Source organism: Schistocerca americana, chromosome 1, assembly GCF_021461395.2.
Source record: "Schistocerca americana isolate TAMUIC-IGC-003095 chromosome 1, iqSchAmer2.1, whole genome shotgun sequence".
In the NCBI taxonomy this organism is placed as follows: Eukaryota; Metazoa; Arthropoda; class Insecta; order Orthoptera; family Acrididae; genus Schistocerca; species Schistocerca americana.
This window is the reverse complement of record NC_060119.1, coordinates 194,133,458-194,151,917: the sequence shown is the minus strand read 5'-3', so window position 1 is coordinate 194,151,917 and position 18,460 is coordinate 194,133,458. Positions and strand designations below refer to the sequence as shown.

General features: G+C 47.5%; 1 protein-coding gene across 1 annotated transcript; it reads left to right on the top strand.

Annotated features, from left to right (window-relative positions):
* Window positions 1-1,642: 1,642 nt before the first annotated feature.
* LOC124616752 (putative mediator of RNA polymerase II transcription subunit 12) lies at window positions 1,643-18,042 on the top strand. The gene is made up of 3 exons (XM_047145163.1): window positions 1,643-1,876; window positions 4,740-4,933; window positions 17,919-18,042. Exons 1-3 carry the CDS (start codon window positions 1,643-1,645, stop codon window positions 18,040-18,042), a joined length of 552 nt encoding a protein of 183 aa, XP_047001119.1.
* Window positions 18,043-18,460: the final 418 nt, after the last annotated feature.

Here is an 18,460-nt window from a genome sequence, read left to right as displayed (position 1 = left end):
GTAGCCGCTGCAGCGCGAGGAAACGCTCGAGCGTAAGCTGTTCTGATCGCAACGTAGCCACGAGCTGGAATAGTTGTTATTGCGGGTGGGTAGAATGTTAAGCGAATTGTCTTCGATGTTCAATCGACTCATAACTTTAGACCGAAATGTGGTTAAAAAAAAAAAGTTGGACGCGAACATGTGACTAAGTTTAGAATGCACAACGATTACCGCAAGACCACGGGCTCACTCCAGCCATATAAACTCGCAAGTAGACAACACTTCCTCGTAACACTTCCGCATATTACAGTGTTACCAGATTGTGCAGATGGCCGGACTTAGAGTTTTCAGCGGCAGTCAGTTTTATTGGCCACTTAAGTGAACGACTCGGACTTAGTCTCTGTGGCGGCCGGCGGGCGGTCAGTTTTTATGTCTAAGACTGTACATTCATCGCAAGATGAATTCTCTCACTATACGTCATAGTTTTAAGCAGGAAAGTGGAAAATTAATGAAGTCGACATCGGTAAATGAGCAAAAGCATGCGCCAAGGCGACATGCAAAAAATTTGCAAATGTCATAGCATAGTCTTTTCGAACACGGTACTTGCCATGTTCAGCCCATAAGTATGTGAGAAAATCAAGACGATCCGTCAGTTTGAGGAAAAATAGAGAATAAATCGTATGGCCGATTAACCAGATAGTGGCGTTGCGCTTGGTGGCCGGAAATGCCTTACACTCGGGTACGATTGCAGCTGCCACTGTAACCTGCGCTGTAGACACCCTGTTGACGAGACGCACCATATCCCGAGCAGTGTCCCACACAGCACGGAACCGACGGCACACGAAGCGATGTTCAATAGTATCCTCGTCATGACACTCTTCGCAGGCGAGGGACGGACTCAGATGAACAGAGTGCAGTTTAGCATTTGTAGGAATCGTACCATTGACGACTTTATACCACGTCGCTCTAACATGTGCAGGAAGGACGGGTGTGGCGATGTTTCTCCAAACTGTTCGCCAGTCAGTGCGTGGCATGCGGTACTCCCACTTGTTCCTGGCCGGTGATCCCGGCAGAGCACGGAGAATGTCGCCGACACGGCCTCCGCTGGAGCCACCATACGCAAGAAAGCTGTTGTGAAAATAGAAACGCCGCACGTAATTCAGCGAAAAGGGTATGTGGCTGACAGAGACCGGGGCAACTACGGAAGATGGGCGATATTGATTGAACAACATGACCGAGGCACTGCTGGTGCCCTTCTCTAACACGGCCGTAGTCTGTTTGAGGAGGAGCGCTGCGCATTTGGCAGAGAAATCCACCAGACAGTCCCCCCCATCGGGTGGATTTAAGGTGCAGGTGGCTAAGGACACTTTGAAAATGTCCCCTTTCCAAAGGAGCCAGTAGACGGCCTGTTTAATTGCGCGGTCTAGCTGCTTTGGTACCAGGAGAACTTGTGCTAAATACCACGCTCTAGCTAAGATGGTAGTATTGATAAGCTGCACCTTATCATAAAGCGCCAAATGGCGGCCACATGAATTTTAACAACCGCCCTAATTTTGTGTAATGTGGGACGCCAATTCAGAGCCTCCATGCGCTGAGGATTATCAGACAAAATGACACCCAGGACTTTGTGCTGCTGCACAACACTGAACCAATTTCGTCGCACATGGCTCATCCGAGGAGTAAGGTGGAGCAATACGGTCTTGTGAACATTCACAATGGCCCCCGTCGCCTTCTCAAATTGCCAGAGAACAGAGTACAGGTTATCTACATCTGCCGGCCGACCCAAGAACACCCCAAGATCGTCGGCATAAGTCCGGCAAGTAAGACGATCTTCCCCAAGTTGGATCCCCGGACACTCCTGGCAGATAGACCGCAGCAGCGGGTCGAGCGCCAAAGCGTAAAGTGTCATTGACAATGGACAACCCTGTCTGACCGAGCGAGTCAGACGAATAGGTGGACTGAGGGACCCATTGACGATGACACTCGACGTGGCATTGCGCAAAAAAACTTGAACCATGTGGGTAAACTTACGGCCAAACCCCATGGCAACCATCACACGCCGTAAATAGGCATGGCCAACCCTGTCAAATGCATTCTGGAAATCGACCAACATAATCGCTGCCGACCGAATCCTGTTGCCGCGTACAAAGCCGATACAGTCTCTATAGGCCAGAACGGCATCAAAAATATTCCTGTCACGCACAGCACACGTCTGATGTTCACAGAGAACGCGCGGCATGACTTGCCGCAGTCTGTGCGCGACGCACCTCGCCATGATCTTATAATCCGCGTTCAACAGAGTGATTGGTCTAACAGTGTGTATATTCGGCGTCGCTTTTGATTTCGGATTGCGCGTTATGCATCCCACTGCAAATTACGGTGGTAGAGGAGTGCCATTAAGAACTTCATTGGCGATAGCAGTTAAAGTATCGCGTAAAAGGTTAAAAAACTGCAAATAAAATTCAGCGGGAATGCCGTCCATTCCGGGAGATTTCCCCCTAGGACTGCGCTTGACAGCTTCGTGCAAGTCGTCGGGCGTGAAAGCCTCATTAAGATGGGCACGGTCTGTGCGGCTTAAAACATTAGGAACCCCCTGTAAAATACGACGCAGCGCAGCGGGATCGACATCAACATCTTGAAAAAAAGACTCAAAATGTGCGTGGATTTCCGTCTCAATCGTCACCCTGTCGGAAGTCTTTGTTCCATCCCGAGTGACCCACGCATTAAAGGCCAATCGTTCGTGCATCTTCCGCTCTCTGTTGAGATGATATATAGAGCGGCTCCCCGTCCACGGCACCCACAGGCTGGCTCCGAGTAACCGGCCCTCTACCCTTCCGCCGCAGATCGGTCAAAAGTTTGGCCTGAAATTGTTTGAAAATGTGAAGAAGACTTGTTGGGGCGCGGCTCCTGGTCGCGATCATCAGTGACCGCATTAAAATCACCGCCTAAGATTAAATGAGAGAAATTCCGGTGCAAAACCTCACACAGCTCCTGACCATAAAAGAGCCGCCGGGCCGCATAGTCGCTGCCGGAAGGAGCGTGAACATCAACAAACACGACTCCTTCAATAGTGGACGCAATAACGCGGCTAGTAGGTAGACAATATTCGTGACAGTAAGCCCGTGGGATACTAAAATAGCAGTGCCGGTGACAGCAGCAGACACCACGTTACGCATAATAACGTAGTCACTCAAATCGGTTAGAAGCCTCAAAGCCTCACGTGTCACTTCTTGCAAAAAGGCGACATGGCAACGGGTTTCACATAGAAGAGTTTTTAAGGCAGAGACCTTATGCGGACCACGCATTTTGTTAACATTAACGGTAAGAATATGCCAGCGACGCGTGTCAGGAACCATACACAACGCAAGGAACAACAAATGCAGTGTTCACACGAAGCGAAGCAGTAGCGCTGCGAAGATAACGCGTGTCGTGGACAAGATCGACGAAAATGGCATACGGACAGGTGGCAGATAGTATACACGGAATACACACGAAACAAGGGTCCACAATAAAGGTCACAACGGCGCCGCCAAAGCAAAGCAACATGTGAACATGAACGGCGAAAATGATCCACCGCAGGCAATCAGACACCAGCCACAGGGAACACACCAACAAGCAAGCACAGTCAAATAGAGGTGCCCCGGCACAGCTAGGACGACGCAGTCGATCGACAGGAGCGGTGAAAAACAAACCGCCGACGCCGTACACAAATAAAAGTTACAGGTCGCAAAGTGGCACAACGAAAGGTCATGTGCGCCGTCAAACGACGCATGCAGTCGACAACAACGGTAAAAGCCATCCCCCAACAGGTGTAGACAAGAGACGTAGGTAAAAGAGTAAAAGAAACGGACAGAATAAAATTGCATGTGCGCCGCCAATACTAGTCCACGAAGGTCGTCGGCATGAACGGTGAGGCTTTGCCTCCGACGGGTGGCACGCACCATACACAATCTAAAACAATAAATAATAATAATAAGAAATAAGAACTAAAGAAGCTTTCACAACGGTGCAGGCATCGGCGCCACAAACAGCATACATGTTGTTGGCACCAACGACTAAATGTTCCGCCGATGTAAAACATACGCCATACACATTCAAGGACCAATAAATAATTCCGCACAAGGATGCATACACACGCGCCGCTGAGACTATACAGATCGACGGCATTCACAATGAAAATGTGTCCGCAACGGATATCACATCAGACGCAGGAAAATAAATTGTGCACAACAAGAGCGGCACATGCGCCTTTAAGACAGCGCACGGTGTTGAGTGTAACGGGGAAAACACACAAGCAACGCGTGTCAGACCACATACACAGTTAAAATAAACATTAAAGAAATGTGCACAACTGGGAAAGCACTCGCGCTTCCGTAACGATCCAAGTTAGCGGCAAGAACGACTAAAATGTGCCTCCGACGAGCGGCGGACACCAGACACATGTAAAAGTACCAGACACAGTTACAATACAGAACAAATAAAAGGACACAACGATGGGTGCAGTGGCGCTGCCTGAACTACACGTGCGTGTGAGAGCATCGATTAAAACGTGCAACAGACCGGTTTCACACACCACAGACGAGGAAACGTCACAAAAAGCAATTTTAGACGTAGACAACGAGGGATGCATTCACGCTGCCAAGCGATGAGCAAAGGCACTTTACGTACCGCTGCCAGTCCCTTCATCCACCTCCACGTCCGCCGCCCAGTCACACTTTGCACTAGAAAACACGGGGGCTGAACCACCTCCGTGTCCATAGCAAGAGCGGCACCCGACGGAGCCGCCGTGGCAGGTCCAGCGCCGGCGGGAGGATCAGATCCAGAATCCTGCGAGTGCGGCCGGATGCGACGGCAATGTCAGTCGTCCGATTTGCGTTTGCCGGCCACTTGTGCAGGCGACACGCTCGGAGGAACGTCCATCGCCGTACCGCTTGTCACGACAGGGTCCGTTTGAGTGAGTAAAACCTTGAGCTGACGAACTTTCTCGTCCCTCTTAGACTCCGCGGAACTCACGGTCGGCTCAGGCTGACTGTAAGCGGCAGGCCGCTGCCGACGGCGATCGGCAGCCGACACCTGCCGCGAGTCAACAGCCGCGCGCTGCGAGGCCCGTTGCAATTTTTTCTGTTTTGAGGTGGACTTGTAGGGTGGGACGCAAGTCACCACCGGGGACGGCGTTCGCCCCTTACGAGAAGAAACACCCGAAATACTAGCGCTCCGAAAGCGTGGAGCGTTGTCAGCTCTCTCAATCGGCCGTTCCCGACGCGGTTTCGGTCCTGCGGGGGCGTCATTACGCTCCTCACGGTCGACAACAACGGTGGCAACGGCGGACACATTCTCAGGCACAAACATAGGGAGCAGCCTCTGGAACGTGTTCCGACACGGACAGCGTTACAGCTGCCGGTGCGGGTTCAGACACTATCGGTGGCTCAATTCTATCGACAGCTGTGGGAGCAGGCAACGGGGCCAACACAGTGGCGGGCAGACAAATCACAGGCAACGCCGGGAAGGCATCAGCAACAGGAACGGAAGGTGTAACGTCCATAGCAACAGGATCGGTCGCAATCTCAGGGTCAGATACACGACTCGCACGTGCGGGGGAGGCGCCAAGCGCGACCGCCGCCCACGCCACCTCGTCCTAACCGTCTGTCCGTGGTAATTGCACTGGACGACTACGTTTCGGACAGTCCTGTCGAAAATGTCTGGTACCGTTACAAAAAAAAAAAAACAGGTCGCCGGTTGGCCGCTATAAGTCATAAAGGCCCGATGGCCAGCAACAAAAACGAAGGACGGTATATGTTGTCGGACAATCATGCGGACACTGCGAACACCATTTTCAACATCATAATAATATGCTGCCAACCATTTCTCCTTTACGACAGAAAGCACTGTCCCGTACGGAAGTAAACTACGAGAAATAGTTTTATTTCGCACTTCAAACGGCAGGTTAAATACGCGAACAGTACGTATACCATAACCCGCACTCGACAACACAAAATCACTGATAGTACCGTCAATGTGCTTAATTTTACGTACACCACCATTCACATTTACTAATGTTTCACGCATATCGGAAGAAGACAGTTTCAGAAATAACGAATTCAGGAACGCGTCAAGTTGAACGCCAAGGACAAGACTTGTCGGCAATTGAAGGTCGTTTTCAACCCATTCGTGAATTTCTAAAGCAGTAGACCTACGCACGTATCTATCAAACGCGCACTGAATGTTATTCTGACGATTCTCACAGTTATCGAGATCCATTGTACTCACTGAATGAACAAATCAAAACAGCGCCGCGATGCACGCGCCGCCGACACGCCGCAGTGAGCGCGCGATGTGTTCGGGCCCACGCCTCCAAAGAGACTGGTGCCTTAAACCAGCGCCTTAGACCGTTCGGCAACGCTACCTGCGTCAGTGTTCTTCGCTTTTGTAGAAACAGTGCACGACACAGCTTCCTGTTGTATGGTCATCAGTCCCCTAGAACTTAGAACTACTTAAACCCAACTAACCTAAGGACAGCACACAACACCCAGCCATTACGAGGCAGAGAAAATCCCTGACCCCGCCGGGAATCGAACCCGGGAACCCGGGCGTGGGAAGCGAGAACGCTACCGCACGACCACGAGATGCGGGCCGATTAACTGTGCTGCTACGACAATTTAAGAAAGAGTCGCTCACGGCTTGCTGCGCTGTTTTCGTCGCGGGTAGTCAGTGCTCCGGCTTTCGAGACAGAAAACATTGGCAGCTTTCTTTTTTTTGAATAGAACCTCCCAACTCCCTTTATAGCCCGGCCTTGCTCTCTCCAGTTACGCCTTCTTTGGCGAGCTTCTTTAGCTTTAAAATAAAACGTTGCTTCTTCCAAACATAAAAGACGAATTTTTGCACTGTCCATTCAGTCTGAAAAGCGGAAACTCCTCGGTACAGGTTCCTTGAGCGTCGACGTCCTGTGGAAGACGTTGATCTTCAAGTTGAAGTGATGGAATCGGAGACACTGAATGCCTGCGTGGAAAATTTCTTGTGTATGTTCACCGCTAGCGAAACATCGAAGGAGAACTAAAATCTTCTTGAAGTGAAAGTGCGTGCCTATAATGACAGCGAATCAGTCGCTTTGCGCCTACACTCCACAAAATAAAAAATGAAATAATTACAGCGAATCAGGCGCTGTGCACCTAGACTCAATAAAATAAAGAATAAAATTTGAAAAAAAAGAATAAAAAATCAAATGCTGCCTGAGTACTCCTCTTTCGCAGGGAAGGAACACCCTTCACGCGTTCCATGATATGTTCAAAAATGCTTCGTGGCGGCCAGTAAAATAATTAATGGAAACATTGAGAAAACTAAAAGGATCGACGCACATGTCAAAGGAATGAGTATTCTCTCGACCTTCACGAACTGTCTGTCGGATAAGGAGAAGGAAAACACAAGTCTCTCCGACGTGTTAAAAATAAAGTTTCTTGAAAACCAATCAATCTCGGTGGCAGAGTCGTGCGCAACGCATCCGTGATTGGACGCCGATGTCGTAGGTACCAGACGGTGAAAATAAGGAATAAAAACATAAAGAAATCACTTAAAGGCAGCGAAACACAATCACACACGAACACCGGATAAAACTTTGTGAAACATTCGTCGTAGTTTCCACGTTGCAGTCCTGCACAAGCGGAATCATCGTATTTGTTCAATACTCACTCTTCCTGTAGCGTTCAATTTGCATTAACCATGTTTTCGTACCCGGAGACAATTCAAAACACAGAAGGAAAAAGGTTGCAGCAGTGATGTTTATGTTACAACAGTTTGTCGTGGGCAAATGCGAGTGCAATTTGCAGAAAATTGGCAAAGATTTTGTGATAGTCTTTCCTGGTTTTAGTGAGGTCATGTTGCGTGGACAAATAAACCAGATAGGCATAGTCGTCCGTAAGTCGCAATTGCAGGAGGGCGAACACAGTGAGAGTCACGAACCATGCAGTGGCGGCACGCTTCGTATGCGGATATGGGTTGAAGTCGGGGATCAAAGCCGTGTCCGCAGAAAAAGCGGCAGCGCTGGTCCGGTTGATAAGCGCGAGCATTCTGGCGGCAATGTTCCAAGTCGACCGTGACCGCAGGCACACGAAACGATGTTCTGTGTCGTCTTGGCGACAGTCTTCACACAAGCTCGATGGAGATAAGCGGATGCGGCGCAGCTTTCGTTGGTGGGGAGAATTCTGTTAACCACTTGGTACCAAAAGCTGCTGACGTCCGCTGGCAGGAAGGGAGCGTGAACGTGAGCCCACGCCGTCCTCCACGCAGATCGCGGGTAGCGCGCCTCCATCTTATTACCGACTGGCCGTCCTCTTAGTCCCTGGTAGACACGTTTCACAGTCCGTGTGCGATGGTCGAGTACGTCGGCGGCGAGATAACTTTTCTGAATGAAGTACTCCCGAACATAACGCAGCTCCAAACGGTATTGCAGTCGGATCGAGAGGGGCCGCTTCAGAGGACGATGAATATCGAACAGAACAGCTGTTGGGCTGGACGGATCCTGTTTAATGGTGACGCTCGTCCGATGAATGAGCAACGCAGTGGCTTTCGTTGCAAAATGAATTAGGCCGAGTCCTCCCTGTTCGCGCGGCAAAGTACATGTGCCGTAAGACACCTTGAAAATATGTCCCCTCCATAATAGCCAATAGACTGCCTGTGTTATGGCTCTGCCTAAATTCTTGGGTACCTGAAATAACTGAGCGAGGTACCAGGTTTTGCTGAGCAAAAAAACATTTATTAAAAGCACCCGCTGTGTTAATGCGAGGGTGCGAATAGCGGACAGGCTAGCCATAGCTCGTATGCCATTTAAGACAACACGCCAGTTGTAGGACCCAGTCCGCAGGAGATTGGCTTGAAAACGAAAACCCAAAATTGTGTGTTCCCGTTTCACTGTAAAGCATGGATGTTTGAAGCCCCGTGACGCCGCATAAATGGGCAGAAAGACCGTCTTACGGGTATTGATGCTCGCACCGGATGCACGTTCATACTGGGTAAGAACCGCGCGTATTTTATCGAAGTCGGTGGCCGAGGACACCAAGAGGCCAAGGTCATCGGCATAAGCACGACAAACGTGCTTCTCGTCCCCAATACGGATTCCTCTGCAAGCACTGTGCAATTTACGCAACAAAGGATCTAAGGAAATTGCGTAAAGCGCCATTGACAGAGGGCACCCTTGTTTAACAGAACAGCGGAGTGGTACAGGTTCCGACAAAAATCCATTGATGCTAATCCGTGAGGTGGAATGTTTGAAAAGGTTAAAAATCATAGTTATATACTTTACACCGAAACCAAATTTCCGTAGCACTCGCCGGAGATAGAGGTGGCTAACTCTGTCAAATGCCATTGCGAAATCGATGGATAAAATGCCAAAAGGAATCCTATTCGTCGAAGCATAGGCAATGGCATCTCGGTATGTCGAAACAGCACTATAGGTAGTGCGTTTCGGCACTGCACAGTATTGAAAGGGACTAATCAGTTTTTTCATGACCAGCTTCAAGCGAGAGGAGACACATTTGGTAAAGAGTTTGTAATCACCATTAAGAAGGGTGATCGGTCTAAGATGGCACAGTTTCCTGGTGACTGGAACCTTTGGAGCCAAGAGCACAATACCTCCCAGGAAGGACGCAGGGACATCCACGCCATTTAAAATTTCATTAAAAACATCAGTCAGGGCCGAGCCAAACAAGTGCCAAAAATGCATTTAAAATTCCGGTGGCAGCCTATCAGCACCCGGGGATTTATTCTGGGAACAGAGTTTTAAGACATTACGCAATTCCTCCACGGTAAATTTTTCTGTGAGGCGACGGCGATCCGCTACGGATAAGACGTATGGAACGTCGTGGAGCAGCTCGGAAATCGCGGCAGCATCCGTGTATTTCTCACTGAAAACTTCGACGAAGTGACGGTGGGCCTCTGCAAGAATGGCCGCCTGGCTATGAAGCCGCGCGCCGTCAGCTGATTCCAGCTCTGTGACGTAACGTCGCTTTGCGCGCCGGCGTTCGCGCAGCTGATGAAACACGGAAGGCGCTTCATCAGCAAGAGCCCCGGGGGCTCGGCTCCGTACGACAGATCCGCGCAACGATTCCCTTTTCAAATCCAGAAGACGGTGTTCTATACGCCGAATTGTCGCCATCCGAAGAGCGGGATTATTGGTGTGCAGGTGGATGGCATCATTTAAACAGGTTTCATAAAATTGCAATGTAGAACGCTCCCAGTGAGCAACATCCTGACTGAACTCCAGGATGGCATTGCGTAATGCCGGCTTAACAGATTCTACCCACCATGACAAAGTGGAGGCATATAGACCGCGATATTTCAGCACCATCTGCCACACACGCACGATAACCGGCGCAAAATGTGGGTGTGAGAGATGTCGCACATTAAACTTCCATAATCGACTAGCGCGGGGTTTAATCGCCAAGAGAGAATGAAAGCGGCAGACATACGCGCAATGATCGGAAAAAATCACGGGGTGAACAGAGGACTCCGTGAGACAGTCCTGCTTATCACGAGAAACAAATTCTGTCAAGCCGATTCGTACCCGTGGGGTAAAAGAAAGTAAATCCCACGTCCCGCGGGTGTAAATAACACCAAGAGTGAATTAAATTCATCTCCGTGACGAGCGTCTGTAATTCTAGGCACTTATACGGCCGTGGCTCCTGATCTCTATCTTCCAGCACGCAGCTGAAATCGCCGGCCATGACTACAGGCAGGTGGGGGCCCCGTAAAAGGTGACAAATGTCACTACTATAAAAAACCCGGCGAAGCTGCTGCCCGTCGGCTCCAGAAGGGGCGTACACGTTAATATATCGTAAGTTGTTGATCGTGCAAGCCACACCACGACCGTTAGGAATGGTAGTAACATTACTATAGTCAAGATCAACACGAATTAAAATAGCAGTACCACAATTACACTCGATATCAAAGTTCAAGAGAACGTGATAGCCCGGAATCGAGTGTAGTAGATCTATCACAACCTCCTGCAAAAACACTACTTCAGCAGCAGTGTAATTTAAAAAACCCACAAAACATGCAAACTTCACCGGTGACTCCAATTTATGAAGATTAATAGTAGCTACGACAGATGGAGGGCGTGATACCATAGACTACAGGGAAAAAAAAAAAAAACAAAATAGACGGCAGGAGTGGACCCACCCTCCTCCTCCATATCGTCTGCCCAATCACAACGTGCAGATGGTGCATCCGAAGTAGGCGGTTCTTGTGTAGGAGATGGAGACTCGGAATCCTGCGAAGGGGGGCGCGTGCGCCGCGGGGGGGGGGGGGGGGGGGGGGGTCTTCAGCCTTACGTTTGACCGAGAGGTGGGCCGGGTTCGTTTCCTGAGTAGTCGTAGTGTCCATTGCTAGATTCACATCAGAGTGGTGCAACATTTCCTTTACCCCCTTCCCGCCTGTCTTCCGACACTTGTCGTAGGCGCTGGCTGACTGCTCGCCACAGGACGTTGTTAACGACGTCCTGTCGCAACCGACTGCCGAGATTCGACTACGGGGCGGGGCAAGGGCTTGTGCGCCGGCTTTTGCACAGATTTTGCTTTTGTTTCGACTTCGGACGGGGAACCTGCTTCCATTCCGGAGACGGGCTGAGTTCTCCGCGAGCAAAGGACCGTTTTTCCAAAATCCGTGAACTACTGGCACTGCCGAAGCGTTCAGTTTTGCCACGCCTCTCCGAAATACTTTCACGCCTTGGCGTTGGTTCCTGTGAGGCAGGAGCCCCGTCCGGAACACCTTTAAGTACCGAATTAGATGACGAATGCACAACAGCAACAGGGGGGATAGCCACCGGATCGGGTTCTGATTCTGTCCGCTGCGGAACGTCATGCACAGCCTGCGGCGGAATCAATACAGCAGCTGTGGGAACTGACTCAGGAGTTACAGGCATGTCTTGAACAGAATCACTACCGGTTGCAGTGGCATCAATATCCATCGCGACCGCATCAACTAACGGCGTTTCCGTTTCCGTGGAACGTGGGTAAACGGCCGCGTACGACGCGTCGCCGTCTTGCTCACGGGGCGGTAGCTGCACAGGGCGCCTACGCCTAGGACAATTTTGCCGAAAATGGTCTGTGGCGTTACAATAGGAGCAGGTTTGCGGCTGACCACTGTACGAAATAAAAGCCCGGTGGCCGGCCATAACCAAAAACGAGGGAACGTGCTTCGTACAATAATCTTGACACTACGAATACGGTTCTCAACTTGATAGATATAAGCGGATGACCACTTTTCTTTCGTAACCGACAAAACTGTACCATAAGGCATAAGGCTGGTTTCAAACGGAAGATTGAATACTCGAACATTTCGGATACCAAATCCAGCATTCGACAGAGTAACATTACTAATGGTCCCATCAGAGTGTTTGAATTTTCGTACACCACCGTTTTCACTTACGAGGGCATCGCACAATTCCGGACATTTCAATTTTACAAACAAAGAGTTCAGGAACGCGTCTAATTGCAAGCCTAGCACTTCGCTTTCAGGAATTTTCAAATCATTTTCCATCCACGAATGAATTTCGAAAGCAGACGGTCGGGTTACGTTTCTGTCAAATTCGCATTGGATATTATTTTCTCGGTCTTCAGAATCCATCTTAACTTACAGTTCAGCTGACTACAGCAGCGAAGAAACAAGCACCGCGATGAACCGCCGCCGACCGCGAAGCACGCGTAAACACCGCCCGACACGCCGGAGCGAGCGCGCGATGTGTTCGGGCCCACGACTCCGAAGAGACTGGTGCCTCAAACCAGCGCCCTAGACCGCTCGGCCACGCTACCTACGGGGCACGGCCGTCACAGAAGCTGTGTTTTACCCCACGAGAAAACACCGCAATGGCACTTTTTAAAGTTTTGCCTTGCTGTCGCTGCAATGACGGTAGTGACCCACTGTTTGAAATCACGGTGCCCTCTTCATTTTTCACTCATGTTCCGCAGGCTGCAGGTGGCACTACCAATTCATTATCAACACGCAATGCCGCCGCACCAGAGCGCGGGCAGCCGCCTGTGTAGTTAATCTCTATTCGAATAGGGCAGTCGCAGCAGAACAGGAAGCTGTGTCGTGCACTGTCTCTACAAAAGCGAAGAACACAGTCGCAGGTAGCGTGGCCGAGCGGTTTAAGGCGCTGGTTTAAGGCACCAGTCTCTTCGGAGGCGTGCGTTCGAGTCCCACAGCTGCCAATGTTTTCTCGTTTTTTGTGCAATTGCGGTGTTTTCTTGTGGGGTAGAACACAGCTCCTGTGACGGCCGTGCCCCGTAGGTAGCGTGACCGAGCGGTCTAGGGCGCTGGTTTAAGGCACCAGTCTCTTCGGGCGCGTGGGCTCGTGCACATCGCACACTCGCTACGGCGTGTCGGGAGGTTTTTATGAGCGCTTCGTTGCCAGCGGCGTGTTCTACGCTGCGCCTGCTTCTTGTGCTTCGTGGCTGTTAGCTGTTTCTTCTTTGTGAGTACAATGAAATTCGATAATAGTGGAGAGCGGCAGAATAATGTCCTGTGCGAATTCGATCGTTCCGTTGAAAAACCGTCAGCGTACAAAATTCGCCGTTTGCTCGTAGCTGAACTGTTTCTCACAACTAATGACGTTCTTGGTGTTCCATTTGATGCTTTCTTGATATCAGTGTTTTTCAAACCGAAAACCCCTGAAATGTGAGATACTCTTGTTAATGGTAATGGTGGTGGTTGACTGTGAGATTAGTACTGTTACTATCTCTCATGCTGGCTATGGCCTACGTAATGCTTGTGTTTTTAATTTGCCATTCGAGGTTCGAATTGAGACGATATCCCGCCATTTGTTACCCTACGGTGCTGTCCTGTCCGTAGTTACAGAAAAGTGGTCGTCGGCTTATATTTTTCAAGTCGAAAATGGTGTGCGCAGCGTCAGAATGGTGGTTAGACAGCACATTCCATCGTTTATTTTGGTAAATGGCCACCTGCATTTGTAACATGTAGCGGCCAGCCACAAACGTGTTCGTTTTGTAACGCTACCGGGCATTACCGTCAAGATTGTCCTAAACGTTGACGTTCCGAGCATGCCGCTCTACAAAGTGGCTCTCGCCCACCTCTAGGAACGTGTACAGGTGCATGAAATGTTAATCAATGGTGTCTCTACTCTGTGTGCCGTAAAGAATAAAAAATGAACATGTACTTGCCTAAGCATTCATATTAAAAGACATAAACATCAATATTTCTTATAACCATTCAAGTTTTCGAAATGGCTGTAATTTATGTGCCCGCATTAACGGTTTGTTGAAAATACTACATTCTGACATCGTATTAGAATGCTACTGATTAATACAGATGCATACAAGAAAAAGAATAAATTGCTAGTACTGTTTTTTGAGTATTAGATGGATAGTGTGGACAGAAAAACATAATACCAAAAATTTTTTAAGTCTAAGAAGAAGCTGTAGCATAGACAAAAAAGAATTATACTATGTTTTATATTGCACATTACACTAAACAAATTTTGTGTAAATCAAGGAATCTTATATAACAGGAACTTACAAGCTGAGGCAGTGCAGTTGTTAAGACACTGATTTCATATTTGGGAAATCCGGAAACGTCCGATCCCGCCCGTCTGCTTTGACCCATGACGTCACAAATATGGCGGAAACAAAAACACCCACTTTCCACAAGAAGCCTAATGACACTAACGGGACAAGCGCGGGAAATGGGGTGTTTTGGTTGGAGGGCAAACGAAATATAAACAAATTTAGACGCCTTGCGTAGCTACAACGTGTAAGTGAAGACAGCCATGCATGAATACCCACCCACCTCCCCAGGGGTCGTAACCCCTGCAACCCATAGAAAATAAAGATGCTTCAGTAGCTGATTAGTGTTTTTTGTCTTTTAAAAAAAATCTCACGGGATAGAACGAACAGATCAGAAAGATAAATATAATAAACTAAAACAGAAATTGGAGGAAACAATTCGGGAGGACGACGGTTCAATCCCGTCTCCAGCCATCCTGATTTAGGTTTTCCGTGATTTCCCTAAATCGTTTCAGGCACATGCCGGGATGGTTCCTTTGAAAGGGCACGGCCGATTTCCTTCCCAATCCTTCACTAACCCGGGCTTGCGCTCCGTCTCTAATGACCTCGTTGTCGACGGGACGTTAAACACTAACCACCACCACCACCACCTGGAGGAAACAGATAATTAAAATAAGTAATAAGTGTTTTTAAATTTAAAAAAATCTCACGAGATAGAACGAACTGATCAGAAAAGTAAATAAAATAAGATAAAACAGAACTGGAGACAGCCACACTGAAACCAAACTCCGCGCCGTCATGACGTCACACACAACACCCTTACGTCACGGGTCAAAGCCGACGCGTGGGATCGGACGCTTCTGTCGACCCCATATTTGGAAGGATGGTACTTGCTCTTTCCTGCCATAACGATTTGGATTTCTTGTGGTTTTCCTGCCAAGGTAAGTGGTGGGACATTCCCTAATCGAGGTCAAGGCTAACCACCTGTTCTATTCCCATTCTCATAAAGCATGTTATGTATGCACTGTGTTGTATACTTCGACCTACTGATTTTCATTGTGCTATGATCCTTGGATGAATAAAGATAGATAAATTAATAAATTGGTAGAAGAATGCAGCTGCCTTTAGTTGATACCTCAGCTTTATGAGAACATTATGCTCCACCACAAGATGGTCAAGGAAGAGTTTTATGTTCATTAATGAATATTTACTGCTGGTTTTTTTACTTTCGAAAGCGCCTAACGCCATAGAAACTTTAAGTACATTTTATTACCTAAACAAAGTTTTTTAGCCTTGTTAGGCAAACTTTCGTATTACATTGTATGACTTGATGTTTTTTTCTAGTGCATGAAATGGGCTTACAGCCCAGAACGTTGGTTGTGCAGTAATAATAATATTGGTGAAACAAGACTAAAAAATTATTTCGTTTAGTTGATACAAAATACAACGTTTCTCCAAGAACTCATAGTTGAACCAGTTTATGGTATTTTCTATTACATGATAATATGACATGGCTCTCAGCACTTGTAGTATTGTGTGTTATTGCTTTGTTTGCTTGTTTTGTAGCACTCAATAATGGAATAATGTAGCTCCAAAACAACTTTTAATAAATATATTGGACATTTGACATCTGTTACTTGACATTCTCAGTACTGAAAAATAGCTGTATTTTCACAAATTGCAATTATTCTTTCATTCACTGTAACTGCTAAACCCTTTGTTAACTCAAAAACACAGAGTTTATCATTAGAAGCAAACATTCCAGAGGAGTCAACATCATCTGCTATAATAATGCAGTGTCTTTTTAAATTGTTTTGGAATTGTTCATGAAATTCTTTTTTATACTTGTCCCAACAATCAATCTCTATTTGATTATAATGCTTGTTTAATTTTGATGTTCAGTTTATATTCCAACTCTCCCACTTTTATCCTGGTTTCAGTGCCCCATACCCTCTCCCCAAGACATGAACATCTTTTACAATTCCACCGTGTATTCAAGGTTTGCAAGTGACTGATCAACAGTCATAAGAGAATGCTCCTTACCTTTTAATCATTCGTCATGTTTTTCTTCAATGTCAGACAAAAATGTGATGCACCATGAAGAAATTATCAAAATGGAGGAAAATCAGGAGATATGATGAACATGTACAGACAAACAAATGACTACAATTTCCAAAATATGAAGATTACCAGAGGAACATAAAGTCTAATGCATCTTTCATCCACCAACGAAACTCAGACTCTTTTAGGCTCAGTGAAAGATGACCTTAGTTTCAGGACATCTGGATTCTATAACTTTCCCTGTACCTTGCAGGACATCATATGTTGGACAAATCTGCCATATGTTGGACAGACTCATAGAACATCAACAACACATATGTCTAGACCAGTCACAGAAATCTGCAGTGGGCAAGCATTGTCTCAGTACAGGACACAATGTAGAATACAGAACATCCAAACACTCACATCATTGTCTTCATATTGGTACAGCACTATTAAAGAAGCAGTGGAGATTCACAGCTTGGATAATCTGCTAAACGGGCACAGAATACCAACTTACCGCAGCATGGGATGCAGTACTGGTCATGTTAAAATCACATCGACTGCAAAGAGCAACTGTTGAACAACAGGAACACAATGAATGATGGTATGGTAGTGACACAGGTATTCAGGTGACAACATTGCGAAAATTGGCACACACCAGTGTGGTACCCTTCATGTCATTGACTGCCCTATCCCTCTGCTTGCTGCATTGTCATTGCTGCAAAAGTCTGTCGTGCATCTTTGGGAGGAAGAGTGGCTGGATGTAGTGGGAAAAATGTCTGTAAAAGAGACTGTGAAGCCATGGCACACCTACTTCCAGCCAGTTAGAATTCATGAAGTCTGTTTAACGCATAGCCAGTTTGAATTGATGAAGTATGTTTAATGCACAGCCCCCTGACCCATGGCTTCCATCTCAGACATGAACAACCGCCTGTTTGTGATTCATGTGATGTGCTGATTATGCTTTGCCACATTTTAACCGACTCTGTTTTGTATAATGACAAGAGGGTTCAAGCTGGTTTACCAACAGACCTGCCCTCCACTCTACATGATAATGAACAGAATGTGGCACATGTTTTATGATTTTTGCCTCTTTGTCTTCACTTCTGCCTAGGCTCTTAAGTTGACGCTTTTAATATGTTAGATTATGATTGGCTCATCCAGTTACTATTTTTATGATCCATCAATCTTCTTTTCTGGACTTGCCTCTTAGTGACTGTCCAGATCTAATATCATTGTTTGTAATGGTCTACCTTGACTCGCTTGTTCCAGTGTACCATTTAGAGAGTCATGTGTATTTATGTAAAAAAAAAAAAAAAAAAAAAAAAAAATACAGGGGAGTGTATGTGGTCTTATGTTGTATTTTAGACCTCATTTCGCGTTTTATAGCCCCATTTGCCTCACACACAGCATACGGCCACTGATGACCGCAATGTTGAGTGCCCTCCAGATGCAGCAGCAGCAGCAGCAGCAGCAGCAGCAGCAGCAGCAGCAACAACAACAGCAACAATAACAAGGCCAGTGTGGTCATGTATATTGGCAGGCATCTCCCAACATAGGGTGCTGGGGCAGCCAACAACACTGCACGGTGTGGTTGACGGCCTCAGCACATGCGCCAAAGCTGCTGGTTCATTGTTTGACAGGTAGTATAGCTATCTCTCTCACTACCGAGGGTATCTGTGAAATTGACATGTTGGTGCTTGTGCAGTTTCATCTCACAGTGGTATAAATAAGAGGTTTCTATCACAGATTCAACAGCATGTTCACCACACCTAAAGATACTGGTTGGTTGTGCTGATGAAATGTTGTGGAAATTTTCATCCAACGTCTCACCTGAGAACCATATTTACAAAAATTAGTTTTGTTTGAATTGTCACAATACAAGATCAAAAAAATTTTCATGCAGAATTTCATTCCTTTTTTAGGGTTCT

Coding starts and splice junctions, on each gene's coding strand:
- LOC124616752 (XM_047145163.1), top strand. CDS start 1,643: ATGGCTCATCCGAGGAGTAAGGTGGAGCAATACGGTCTTGTGAACATT. Junction 1,877..4,739: donor AGCGGGTCGAGCGCCAAAGC/GTAAAGTGTCAT, acceptor CCGTGTCCATAG/CAAGAGCGGCACCCGACGGA. Junction 4,934..17,918: donor TCACGACAGGGTCCGTTTGA/GTGAGTAAAACC, acceptor CGCGTTTTATAG/CCCCATTTGCCTCACACACA.